At 53.2% G+C, this 14,217-nt stretch overlaps 1 protein-coding gene across 1 annotated transcript; it reads left to right on the top strand.

Moving 5' to 3' along the window:
* The first annotated feature begins 702 nt into the window (after positions 1–702).
* On the top strand, positions 703–11,598 carry LOC113461622 (uncharacterized). The gene is made up of 2 exons (XM_088705377.2): positions 703–1,080; positions 1,461–11,598. The coding sequence occupies exon 2, from the start codon at positions 3,007–3,009 to the stop codon at positions 7,309–7,311; it is 4,305 nt and encodes a 1,434-aa protein (XP_088561503.2). The 5' UTR covers positions 703–1,080; positions 1,461–3,006; the 3' UTR covers positions 7,312–11,598.
* Positions 11,599–14,217: the final 2,619 nt, after the last annotated feature.

Below are 14,217 nucleotides of genomic sequence, written 5' to 3' on the forward strand. Positions count from 1 at the left end.
TTGTGATTATCAAAATCAATCTTTGGATCAGCAGGTTTGCTCATCACAGGCTCTAAGTGTGACAATATTGGTTTGCTCGTCACAGACTCTAAGTGTGACATTATTGATTTGCCTTGTCACAGACTAGAAATGTGATCGAGATTTGGTCCAAAGTCAAAAAGATAATTGATCCGAATCAAGTTGCAGAAAAAACATGGAATAGTTCTTTCCATTAAAAGCCTGAAACAAGGTATTTCCATTGGCTATGGTCCAACAAAGCTTCCAAAATTCCTCTCACTATCATGACGATGAGACGGAATTTAATTTGTGTCAAAACTTGATCAGTCTAGATTTTTTTTTTTAAATTTTATAATGGAATGATTGAATTATTTTATAATTCTCATATGGTTGGAAATGACATTTTATGTGATGGTTTGTACTGATTGAATTTAGCTCTAGTTGAAGAAGTCTCTTGTGTTACTAAAGTTGGAAAGAAAAATGTTTTAATTCGTAAATCATTGCCTCTGTATTTATATGCTCTATTTTTGTGAATCTTGGAGGGTGGCGAGGAAGGGCAGGGAGGGGATGGCGTCTCGGAAGAGGTGTCAGGCGATGACGGAGGAGCTGAGACGATGGGTTAAGATCCCCCGCCCGGGGGGATAGGCGGGGGAGCGGGGAACCGATGGGGTTACTCCCCTCTCTCCCATTCTTTTTTTTTTAATTATTGTTTTTAACATATATGATGAACGACGTGGATTGCCGTTTATCGCCTGCTTTATCTAACAGCTGGACCGTGAGACCCAATGGCAATAGGGAGGAGGCCCAGCTTGTCTGTGAGCTGCGGCAGATGAGCCGCACCCGGTCATCCCTTCCATGGTCCTCGGTCAAGGCCCAGTGATCGTTATCGTTTCGCTTATCCACGGAGAATGAGAGATTGAGACGCCACACCTCGCGCTGTCCTGCATTACGCCCGTCCCAGCCCACAGTTTTGTTTGTCCATATCACGTTCTGTTTGGATATAATCTCCCACCGCCCTACCATACTTCCGAGAGCGTGGTGGTGGAAAACAGAGAGAGCAGGTCATAATCGATTGACTGAAAGGTAATCCGAAGCTTCTCTACTGTTTTTGTCATTTTTTTCTTGAATTAAAAAAAAAAATCTGTTTTTGGTCTTCTTGCTATGCGAATCTCTTGTTGGATACGTGGCCTGATTCGATTTGGAGGCTTTAACCCTAGAAACCCAGGTGATGATCGAAAGCTACGGGACAAGTTTTCCAATTTGAGATTCTAATCTTACTTTATTAGAGAAGAGGATGTAGCATCTAAGCCGTTTCTCTGCGTCATGCGTTGTTTTCTTTTTCTTATTTTTGTTTTTTGAAATTTCAGTGAAGTTTATTTAATTACTAACCCTAACGATTTTTATCTTCTTTGAGTCCATTCTGTGATGCTGTTTTAATTCTCAACATATTTCGAGGTTAGCAGCAAGGGCTTAGAATACGTCGTTGATGAACCAAATTGGAGAAATACTGCTCTGATCTCAAGCTTTTTTTCCTCCAAATGGAAAATGGAGATGTTGCAAAAAATGTAGTACCGTAAACAATGTCTCATCTTTCTCTTGTATTTGTTACTGTTGGTTACACCGTCATCTTGCCTTAGGAGTCTTCCAATCATGATTGCTGATAGAAATCAAATGTTCAACGGGAGGAAAAATCGATAACTTACCTTTTGAAAGTGCGTGATTAATGTTTTCAGGACCTTTCTTTGGCTAGGATTATGTGCTTTGGGCTTCTTGTATTCTTGAATATCTTCTTCCTTGTTGTAGCATGAATTTGTGGTTGAGAATCCATTTACAATTAAAAGAGAAACTCTTTCTAACAATCCAAGGATCTATTAGGTCCAGGGATAGCAGAGGAAGATGAGAGAGAGGAGAGAAGATGGCTTTGATAATATCTCCGTTTCTGATCCCCTTCCTTTTGTGGAGACTAATGGTTTGTGGTAGTTGTGAAACTACACAAGGTAGTTTTCACCATGTAAAAACTCTCACTTGAATCCATTTGAACCAAGCATGGGCTTGCTCTTATGGCCGCCCAACTTTGGTTCCCAACAATTACTTTCTGCATTTTAGATCCAAAAAAGTTTTTTCGAATAGTTTATTCTAAATTTGGAATTGTTACTGTTACGGGGGAACTAAGCCGCCATGCTCCACGTGACCGGCACGCGCGCCCATGAAGACTACGGCTGTCCTTTGATCCAGCAATCCGACCCCGAGTCGGACATCTTCGGCTCCACAGCCCGACCTCGAGTCGGCTGCCCTTCGATCCAGCAGTCCGGCCCCGAGTCGGACATCTTCGGCTTCGCAGCCCAACCCCGAGTCGGCTGCCCCTTAATCTAGCAATCCGACCCCAAGTCGGATATCCTCAGCACCGCAGCCCGACCCCGAGTCGGCTGCCCCCTGATCCAGCACTCCGACCCCGAGTCGGAGATCTCTTGATAACGACAGGCTGCTTTCCAGAGGCACGCCGAGGCCTCCTGCTCCACTACTCCCTGCAACGGCTGTATCCGATGCTGTTCCACGATCTCCTGTATCAGCCGTACAAAGCGGAACTCCACTACGCCCTGTCATGGCCGTACCCAGCGCTGCTCCACGACGCCCTGTAACGGCCATGTCAGTGGCCACTCCATCGCGCCCCACGATGACAAACCCCCCTGAGAGACCCCCCAGCCAGGTATATATGCGGCTGGGGGGAGAAGGGGGGTAAGCAATATCTTCCAGAGCACTCTCTTGCTTGCTATTATTATCTCTCCTTCTCCTCCAATCTCCTCTGACTTGATCGTCGGAGGGCCCCCACTACCCCAGTGGTGGTGCGAGGCTTGCTCGCAGGTTTCCCGGTGGAAGGTGGAGCGTAACCAACACCAACCAAGACAACTCAGACGGAACCCCGTTCACACCGCTGTGTCAATCGTTCTCGGTTTGGACCACCAGCAACAGTTGGCGCTAGAGGAAGGGCCTGATCTCAGAGCGATCGTAATGGCACGGCGAGGTGGTCGTGGAGCTTCCAATGCCTCCGGTCGCGGGGCCTCCCGCGCCTCTGGCCGGGAGGCCGCTGCGTCTCCAACACATTCTCAGCAACACTCCACCATTCCACCCCCCATTCAGATGGTCGAAGCCGCTCAGTTCGACCAGTTAGCCCAGCAGGTTCGCACCCTCGCGGAGGCAGTGCAGAACCTGCAGGGTGTGATGTCTCGAGCGCCACAGCGGGCCCAGGAGCCGCTGCCCCCTGAGCGCTCACCTGTCTTCCTCAACCCGCGCTCCTTCCTCTCCCATGGGGAGGAGCGCCGGCGCGAGGAAGGTTCTCGAGCACGGTCCATTCTGCCAGGACCTTCTCATCGAAGCTGCGCGGGGTACGAGAGGCGGACCCGGGCGCGTTCTCAGACCCCCCAGTCCTCGAGGGGCCCGCACTCCAGTCGGTCCCCCTCGCGCCGCTCCTTGTCTCCCACTCACCGGTCGCGCTCCCTGGACCGGCGGGTGGACGATCTCCACAGACAACTCCAGGTCCTGAAGGGCCACTCCAAAGATCTCTTCGCCGACTTGGAGATCTCCTCCCAACCGGCGCTTGCCTCGAGGATCCTGCGGACCCCAAATCCGCCGGGATTCAAAATGCCGGCGATCGAGCCCTATGACGGGGCGGCGGACCCGCGGGATCACGTGGAGAGTTTCAGGACTCTTATGCTCCTCCATGGAGCATCAGATCCTCTCCTCTGCAAGGCCTTCCCGGCGACCCTCCGTGGCCCAGCCAGGGCGTGGTTCGCCGGCCTGGAGGCTGACTCTATCCAGTCCTTTGACCAGTTCACTCGCCTCTTCATCAGCCATTTCGCCGTCAGTAGCCGGCGGCGATTGGTTTCCGACTCCCTCTTTGATATCCGGCAAAACGAGGGAGAAAGCCTGCGGGATTACCTTACCCGCTTCAACAAGGCTACATTGGAGGTCCGGAACCTGAGCCAGGAGGTGGCTCTCTCAGCCCTGAAGCGTGGCTTCCGGAAGGGTAGACTCACCTTCTCCCTGGACAAACGCCTGCCGCGGAGCTTCCCGGAGCTGTTGTCTCGGGCGAACCAGTATGCAGACGCCGAGGAGGCAGCCGCCCACCGGAACAAGGAGGCCGCCGAGGCCCCTCTAAAGTTCGGGAAGAAAAGGCGAAAAGAGGCACCCCAGAGGAGGAGCCCGACGCCTCAACATCGGCGCAGAAGCCCGTCACCGGCGAGGAACCACGGCGCCCCACGCCCTCGTTCTCCGCACCGACGCTTCAACCGGTACACCCCACTCCTGGCCCCCCGGGCCCAGATCCTTATGGAGGTCAAGGGGCGGGAGAACCTTCCGGTCCCGAGACAGATGAAGAAAATCCCTGGGAGGAGGCCCTCTCGGGCGTACTGTGAGTACCACCGAGACCACGGCCACGACACCGAAGACTGCTTCCAGCTTCGGGACGAGATCGAGGCTCTCATCCGCCGAGGGCGTCTCGGTCGATATGTAAACGACCGACGTCCCCCCGCAGACCCGCGTCCGGCCGACCCGGCCCCTCAGGAGCCTCGGGAGCAGAATCGACCCGTCGCGGGCGTGATCCACACCATCACTGGGGGCTGCTCTCGGCCCGTGAGGAACGCAGGGGGCTCGGTGGAAGCATCAGGGGTGGCCGTCGCGAAGAGGCAGCGGGTCGGAAATGTAATCACTTTTTGTGATGAGGATGTAAAGGGGGTTCAGACCCCCCATGATGATGCCATGGTGATCTCCCTCACTATGGCGAACTATGATGTAAGGCGTGTTCTTGTGGATAGTGGAAGCTCAGCTGATATTTTGTTTTACGAGGCCTTCCAAAAGATGAGCTTGTCCCGACAAGTGTTGCACAAAACATCCACCCCCCTCATAGGATTCACTGGAGACGCTATCTCGGCCGAAGGTGTCGTTGAGCTGCCTGTGACTGCGGGCGTTGCACCCGCAGAGGCCACGGTGCGGCTCGGGTTCTTGGTCGTCCGTGTTCCCTCGGCCTACAACGCTATCCTCGGACGACCCGGACTGAACGCCCTTCGCGCGGTGGTCTCAACGTACCACTTGCTCATGCGGTTCCCCACGGCGGCCGGGATTGGAGAGGTCCGAGGTGACCAACCGACCGCAAGGCAATGTTTCTTAGCAACTCTCAAAGGAAAGAAGCCCGTAGAAGCCTTAAGCGTCGAGTCCCTCGACGCCAGAGACGAGGAGGCCTTGCGGCACGGGGAGCCGGCCGAAGGTGTGATCGAAGTTCCCCTCGAGGAAGGTCGCCCGGACCGGACGGTCCGGGTCGGCACCAATCTCGACCCGGGAGCTCGGGCTCGGTTGGTGGAATTCCTCCGAGCCAACGCCGATGTATTTGCCTGGTCGGCAGCCGATGTACCTGGGATCGACCCGGAGGTCATTTCTCACGCCCTCAACGTCGACCCAACCCACCGACCAGTAAAGCAGAAAAAGAGACACTGTGCCCCGGATCGGATCCGAGTGGTCGACCAGGAGGTAGACAAGCTCTTGGAGGCAGGATTCATAAGGGAGGTCAGCTACCCCGAATGGCTGGCAAATGTCGTACTTGTCCGGAAGGCGAGCGGAAAGTGGAGGATGTGCGTCGACTACACCGACCTGAACAAGGCATGCCCCAAGGATAGCTTTCCGCTTCCGCGGATAGATCAACTGGTCGACGCGACTTCCGGATATCAGCTGCTGTCTTTCATGGACGCCTTCTCCGGCTACAACCAGATAATGATGGCTCCACAGGACGAGGAGAAAACTGCCTTTATAACAGACCGGGGGCTGTACTGTTACAAGGTAATGCCCTTCGGTCTGAAGAATGCTGGCGCCACTTACCAGCGCCTCGTCAACAAAATCTTCAAAGGGCAAATCGGCCGGAACATGGAGGTGTACGTGGACGATATGCTGGTGAAGAGCCGCCATGCAGACCAGCACATCGCGGATCTGGAGGAGACTTTTGCCACCCTGCGGAAGTTTCGCATGAAGCTGAACCCAGCGAAGTGCGCCTTTGGCGCTTCGGCCGGGAGGTTCCTCGGTTTCATTGTCAACCAGCGGGGGATCGAAGCCAACCCTGACAAAATCAAGGCTATCCAAGATATGTCCCCTCCGACCAAAGTGAAGGAGGTTCAGGAGCTCGCTGGGAGGGTCGCCGCGCTCGGACGATTTGTGGCAAAGTCGGCCGAACGCTGCCAACCTTTCTTCAAGGTATTGAAACGCCCGAAAGACTTCCTCTGGACGACCGAATGTCAAGCAGCATTCGACCAGCTCAAGGAATACTTGGCGTCTCCTCCCCTGCTGTCCAAGCCGCAAGAAGGGGAGATGCTCTACCTTTATCTGGCGGTCTCCCCAACCGCAGTCAGTGCGGTACTGGTTCGGAAAGAGGCAAAGTTCCAGAAGCCTGTGTACTACATCAGCCGGGTCTTACAGGATGCCGAGACGCGGTATACGAAGGCTGAAAAGATCGCCTTCGCGCTGCTGACCGCGACCAGGAGGCTTCGCCCCTATTTTCAGGCCCATTCTGTCACCCTCTTGACCGACCAATCGCTGCGGCAGATCCTCAGCAATCCTGAGAATGCAGGATGGCTGGTGAAGTGGGCAGTAGAACTTGGTGAGTTCGACATCCGCTACCAGCCCCGACCCGCTATCAAGGCCCAGGCGCTCGCGGATTTCCTCGCTGAGTGCACGGTGCAGGAGGCGGGACCTAGGTCGCCGGAAACACCTAGCCTCGACCTCCCGATTTGGACGCTTCACACCGATGGGTCGTCGAACCCCGAAGGTGGAGGGGCCGGGCTGGTCCTCACCAGCCCTGATGGAGTGATAGCCGAGTATGCCTTGAGGTTCGGATTTTCAGTGACCAACAACGAGGCGGAGTATGAGGCCCTAGTCACGGGACTCAAACTCACCAAGGAGCTCGGCATCCGGCGCCTGAAGGTCTTCACCGACTCCCAGCTGGTGGTCGGGCAGGTCCGTGGGGAGTTCGAAGCCCGGAACCCGACCATGCAGAATTACGTCCGGAAGGTGCAAGCACTCATTCCCGACCTCGGCAGTGTCGACATCCAGCAGGTCCCAAGAAGTGAAAATGCCAGGGCCGACAGGCTGTCCCGCTTAGTGAGCGCAGACGCGCACAACTTGTCGAGGGCGATCTACCTGGAGACCCTGGATGCCCCGAGCATCGGCGAGGCTGGAGCGGTGATGGCGATTGACCCGGAGCCGTCTTGGATGGACCCGCTTGTCGCCTACCTTGCCGAAGGGATCCTCCCTGAAGACGAAGATCAAGCTCGGTGACTTGTTATGAAGTCCGCCCACTACGTACTCAACGAAGGGAGGCTATATCGGACCTCGTTCACCGCCCCCCTCTTAAGGTGCCTCCGCCCCTCGGAAGCGGCCTACGCCCTCAGCGAAGTCCACGAAGGCATCTGCGGATCGCACCTGGGGGCTAGGTCCTTGGCGCACAAGATCATGAGGCAAGGCTATTATTGGCCTACCTTGTTGGAGGACTCAAAGGATCATGTACGGAAATGCGACGCCTGCCAGCGCCACGCCAACGTCCAGAGAGTCCCTTCCGTCCCCTTGGCGCCAATCACTGCACCCTGGCCCTTCGCCCAGTGGGGAATGGATATCCTCGGACCATTCCCCGTCGCTTCAGCTCAGCGGAAATTTTTGATTGTTGCAATCGACTACTTCACCAAGTGGGTGGAGGCAGAGCCGCTGGCCACTATCACGGAGGTGCAAGTCCGGAAGTTCGTGAAGAACATCATTGTCCGATTTGGGGTACCTCGGGTCCTCATCTCGGATAATAGGCGACAGTTCGACAACAAGCATTTTCGTAACTTCTGCGAGGAGTTCGGGATCGAGCATCGGTTCACATCTGTGTCGCATCCCCAAACCAACGGCGAGGCCGAGGTCACAAATCGGACAATCCTCCAAGGAATCAAAGCGCGAATCGGTCGGACGGGGCAAGCTTGGGTCGAAGAACTCGAGAATGTCCTTTGGGCGTATCGGACCACGCATCGGACCCCTACCGGGGAGACGCCTTTCAGCCTAACCTATGGCACGGAAGCCGTTGTCCCCGTGGAGCTCGGACTCCCCTCACCTCGGGTGGCCGCGCACCGACCCGAGGCCAATTCGGAACAACTCCGAGGGAACCTGGATCTCTTGGAAGAAGCGAGGGAAATGGCGCAGGTTCGGATGGCGATGTATCAGCGGAGGGTGGCCCGATATTACAACTCCAAGGTCCGACCGAAGCTTTTCAGAATCGGAGATCTGGTGCTAAGGCGAGCTAAAGCATCTCGACCTGCGGAAGGTGGGAAGCTAGCGCCAAATTGGGAAGGCCCATATAAGGTTCGCTGGGTAAACCGACCTGGCTCCTACCAGTTGGAGGCCCTAGATGGTCGAGAAATTCTAAGGAGCTGGAATTCCGCTAACCTGCGGATGTATTACCAGTAGAACGACGATGCTAGAAAGACAGTTCAAAAATGTATAACACTTTGCATTTCAATAATTTCTGGTTACAACGGCGTGCTCGTGTGATTACAAGGAATTCCCAGAGGGGAATTAGGGTGTAAAGAAAGTAAAGAAGAGGTGGAGACTCCAAGGAGCTGAAGATCTGGGATCCCGAAACCTCCATCTGAAGCGGTTGCAATCCCGTCGGAAGTGGGTGCTTCCAACCGGAGGCGCCATCGACGTCTCACGAAAGAGACGAAGAGCCGGCGCGGATGAAGAAGAAGTGGACGAAGGAGAAGTCCACACTGCCTCCAACCGGAGGCGCCATCCACGCCCCACGAAGAGGATGAGGAGCCGCCGCCGACGAAGCTCCCGCTGCCTCCAGAGGAACGCCACCTCCAAGGGATATTCCGGTCCTCCCCAGTGTTAGGGGAGAGAGGGAATACAAGGGGGAAGAGCATATGGAGGCGCGGTCCCGGATCAGGCGTCTGGTGCAGAGCTCAATCGGGAGGCTGAACTTCAAGGAGGGGAGATGTGATCCCGGATGAAACGCCTAGAGCGGAGTTCCGCCGGGGAGACCCTCCTTGCTGATCCCAGATGAAACGGCTAGTTGGCTGAAGTCGCGAGGGGCGCGCCTCCCGTTCCTTCGGCAGGAGTCTCTCAGCCATGCGCCAGAGAGAAGGTCCACGATCCATGGCAACTTGAACAGCTCCGGCTTGGCAAACTCCATCGCACCTGCACCTGTATTTATAGCCAAACTGCAGCCCTCCGGTCGTTCCGATGCGGGTGGCTCCCATAAATGCGGACGCATTGAATCCGGAGCCGTTCTGGCTCTCGAGGCGTATCTTCCCGCGATTTCCTAAGCGTCATTCTCCTTAATCGCATTCTTTGTGCAGGACACTCCGGGTGGCACGTACCCCTAGGTCCACATATCTCCGCTCGCGCCCAGGCCGCATCCGCCTCGAAGAACGCGCGCATCGCGGCCGCTTAACTACACTCCTCGCAAGCAGCAACTGGCGATCCGATTTCCCAGGTAACGCATCAATTAGCGTTTAATGCCCTTCTGGTGTTCCCCAGGCAACGCTTGGAGAAGAGGAGAAACACGATCGCAGCTGGCCACGGAGAAACCCCGTCGGGCTGCAAGCGACAGGCGCATGGCCAACGAGCGGAATTTTCCGAGGCACGGCCCTCGGATGCCAGGCTAACCCGATGATCATCCCGGGAGCAGACTAGCCTGAAGCCCCGACCGGTCGCCTCGGCTTGCGCCAGCCTTGGCCGACCAACGAGCGGAATCTCCCGAGGCTCGGCCTTCGGATGCCAGGCTAACCCGATGATCATCCCGGGAGCAGACTAGCCTGAAGCCCCGACCGGTCGCCTTGGCTTGCGCCAGCCTTGGCCGACCAACGAGCGGAATCTTCCGAGGCCCGGCCCTCGGATGCCAGGCTAACCCGATGATCATCCCGGGAGCAGACTAGCCTGAAGCCCCGACCGGTCGCCTCGGCTTGCGCCAGCCTTGGCCGACCAACGAGCGGAATCTCCCGAGGCTCGGCCCTCGGATGCCAGGCTAACCCGATGATCATCCCGGGAGCAGACTAGCCTGAAGCCCCGACCGGTCGCCTTGGCTTGCGCCAGCCTTGGCCGACCAACGAGCGGAATCTCCCGAGGCTCGGCCCTCGGATGCCAGGCTAACCCGATGATCATCCCGGGAGCAGACTAGCCTGAAGCCCCGACCGGTCGCCTTGGCTTGCGCCAGCCTTGGCCGACCAACGAGCGGAATCTCCCGAGGCCCGGCCCTCGGATGCCAGGCTAACCCGATGATCATCCCGGGAGCAGACTAGCCTGAAGCCCCGACCGGTCGCCTTGGCTTGCGCCAGCCTTGGCCGACCAACGAGCGGAATCTCCCGAGGCTCGGCCCTCGGATGCCAGGCTAACCCGATGACCATCCCGGGACCAGACTAGCCTGAAGCCCCGACCGGTCGCCTCGGCTTGCGCCAGCCTTGGCCGACCAACGAGCGGAATCTCCGACTTATATTAATTTTCATTGTTTCAGGGCCAAGGCCCATACAATTTGGCAAAACGCCGACATACAAAAAAAAAGAGGACAACGAAAGGTACAAGAGGTCAGCTTGGAGGAACCCCCGGGTCGGGAGCGTCGGGCTCGTCCGCAGGGGGTAGGGAGGCGGTAGGAGAATCAGCAGGCGATGGCGCCGGAGAGGAGTCGAGAAGGGTCGCTCGCGCCCCAAAGGCGAATCGACACCATTAAGGAAGGATGTCCGCCGAAATCCTCAGACTGCCGGGTCAGCAACAACCGCCATACGCCATAAAGAAGGCGGGGAGCTCGAAGCGCGCACGCCTCTCCGAGGGATGGCGGCAATCTCGAAGCATCACTCCCTTCACCCGTTCCCCTTCTGGTTCCAGGCTCGGAAGTGGGGGGCTACTGTTACGGGGGAACTAAGCCGCCATGCTCCACGTGACCGGCACGCGCGCCCATGAAGACTACGGCTGTCCTTTGATCCAGCAATCCGACCCCGAGTCGGACATCTTCGGCTCCACAGCCCGACCTCGAGTCGGCTGCCCTTCGATCCAGCAGTCCGGCCCCGAGTCGGACATCTTCGGCTTCGCAGCCCAACCCCGAGTCGGCTGCCCCTTAATCTAGCAATCCGACCCCAAGTCGGATATCCTCAGCACCGCAGCCCGACCCCGAGTCGGCTGCCCCCTGATCCAGCACTCCGACCCCGAGTCGGAGATCTCTTGATAACGACAGGCTGCTTCCCAGAGGCACGCCGAGGCCTCCTGCTCCACTACTCCCTGCAACGGCTGTATCCGATGCTGTTCCACGATCTCCTGTATCAGCCGTACAAAGCGGAACTCCACTACGCCCTGTCATGGCCGTACCCAGCGCTGCTCCACGACGCCCTGTAACGGCCATGTCAGTGGCCACTCCATCGCGTCCCACGATGACAAACCCCCCTGAGAGACCCCCCAGCCAGGTATATATGCGGCTGGGGGGAGAAGGGGGGGTAAGCAATATCTTCCAGAGCACTCTCTTGCTTGCTATTATTATCTCTCCTTCTCCTCCAATCTCCTCTGACTTGATCGTCGGAGGGCCCCCACTACCCCAGTGGTGGTGCGAGGCTTGCTCGCAGGTTTCCCGGTGGAAGGTGGAGCGTAACCAACACCAACCAAGACAACTCAGACGGAACCCCGTTCACACCGCTGTGTCAATCGTTCTCGGTTTGGACCACCAGCAACAGTTACTTAAGATATATGAATTATTGATGTAAAACTTTACAAATGATCGATTTTCTTGGCTCTTTAATTTACATGGGACTTGAAAATCTCACTGATATTACTTGAACGCTTACTTTAGATATAAATTTGCTCTTTAAGTCATCAATTAAAGAGGTATGCTTCAAATGAGTGCTGCGTGGGACTTCTTTTTCAACTATTATTTATCTTTATTTGTTTACACATTTTTGAAATCCTATGCCTTCTTGAGTGAGATGACATGTTTATTCTATGTGATAATGCTTAGCTGTGGTGCATGTTGACTATCAAGCATCACTGATTTGCTTCTAAGAATATTCTCGGGAGCATGTGATTCACCTTAGGGTTATTTACTCTAGGGATTCGTTTGGTTTGCGACCATAATCGAAATCGGAATTGGAATTGGAATGGACTAGAATGAGAATCAGATGGCTATATCCCCCAAAATTTTTGGTTCGTGACCAAAATCAAAATACAAATTGGAATGGAATTTGAATACTAGAAAAGAGTAGAGTTTAGATTTTGGAGGATTGGGGCATTTTCATTTTCCCCCATAATCGAAATAGGAATGGGACTCTCCCCAACCAAATGAAATGAGAGTCACTCATTCCCATTCTTATTCTAAATTCAGCTCTCCACAACCAAACATGCCTTCGGAGAATTTTGTTATGCAGAGATTGAAATCAAATTTCAGAAGAGCAATAAAAGAATCATTTACAAACTGAAAACAAATTAAGATGACAACAACATGCAATCTGAGCAATTATCGTAATCAAACTAGAAATATCTAAACAATAATAAACAATTATAATTCAACAAAAATTAGCAAATAATAATCTCATATACTGATCACAATAAGCTGATAGTGACACCAAATCAAGGACTAACAAACTAGATCTAAGAGAAGACTCAGAAATTGTTTTGAAGAGGAATAACTGGGAAACGAGGAAGTTGGCAAAAATGTCATGGAGAAACAACCAACAATAGATGTCTCGGTCTTTGGATCCTCCTTGGACAAGCATGTGAAGGGCTCGAGCAGCTTGTAGAAGAAACACCAATCAAATCTGATTTTCTCCGAGCACTGACCCTCATAAATAGCTTTCTAGGTTCCTAGATGATTAGAATACCCTAATATGGCAAGGAAGGGAACAGCTAGCATAAGAATTAGAAAAGAAGTGGAGGATTAGGTGTTGGCTGAAGAAGGAAAAGGTGGGTTCCTTCAAGTCCATATGGAAAAAAGAAAGAAGAGGTGTTGGTATGCTCAAAAGGAAAGAAGAGAGAAGGATTGGTGTACAGCTTGATAGGGAGGAATTAGGTGTGTCCGACCTAGTGTTTTTTCCGATCTTAGTCACCATCATCAATCCTAGCCGCCCAATCTTGATTTCCTCTTTACATCTAGAACATCTAGTCGATTGGTTTAGCGCTCCTTAAATTTATTAACTAATATCTTCCATGTCGTCAAATTACTTAAGTTGTCATATGACTTACATATGTCTGCTAAAATGGGTCCACACCTTAGTCTAAAATAGACTAGAACTAGCTTCTCCAAGAGATATGAAAAGGCTAAAACAAAAATTAATCCAAATAGGCAACTAGCTATGATTCAAGTTACAAATGGACCCCACAAAAATAAAAGGAAAAGAAAATCATAAATGCTAAATTATATTTGTTCCCCTCGAGTGGGAAAAACACAAACTCCATCTAGTAGGAGGCTGATAATCTATAAAAAACATCTTCTCGACATTATCTTAGTCTCAGTCTCATCAATCCAACTGTAGTCAATAAGTGGGCAATCTCTCCAATAAACTAAGAATTTCCTGCTTGTGCGACATGCAAAGACTAGGAGATGTACATCTACAATGTCTCTGATCTTATTTGGTGGTCACAAATTCGTATCGGTGAAGAACCGTGTCAATATGTCCTTAGATGTCGAGGCTCACCATGAAATCCATAAAGCTCAGCAATGTTGAAGACAGGGGAAGTGGGCATATCTTCGGGCTAGAGGATAGGCATCAAGGCCTAACTTCTTCTAGATATGATAGGGTCCCAACTTCCACAGATTCAACTTGCTAGAGGATCTTGTAGGAAATCTATTCCTTTTGAAGTAGGCCATCACAAGGTCATCCCTCTAATGTGGACTGGTATGGCCATTAATTACCTCGAAAGGGGACTTTCCTTTGGATTGGTTAATGGAACTATTATATGCAAATATTGGTTGATGAATAATTAAGTTCTATTTAGTCAGTCTCTCGCCAGCAAGACATCTAAGTAAATCACCTAGACTGCGGTTGACTAACTCATTTTGACCATTAGTCTGAGGATGATATGCACTGCTGAACTGCAGTTCTGTACCCAATTTCAACAACAAAGTTCTCCAAAAGTGATTTAGGAATATGGTGTCCTAAGGTAAAGGACCTAGGTGTGCCATACAGGTGAACGTCCTCCCTAAAAAACAAATCAGCTACATGAGATGCATCAGAA

The sequence above is a fragment of the Phoenix dactylifera genome, chromosome 10 (genome assembly GCF_051530095.1).
Source record: "Phoenix dactylifera cultivar Ajwa chromosome 10, Ajwa_hap1_PhDact_Kaust_v1.1, whole genome shotgun sequence".
In the NCBI taxonomy this organism is placed as follows: Eukaryota; Viridiplantae; Streptophyta; class Magnoliopsida; order Arecales; family Arecaceae; genus Phoenix; species Phoenix dactylifera.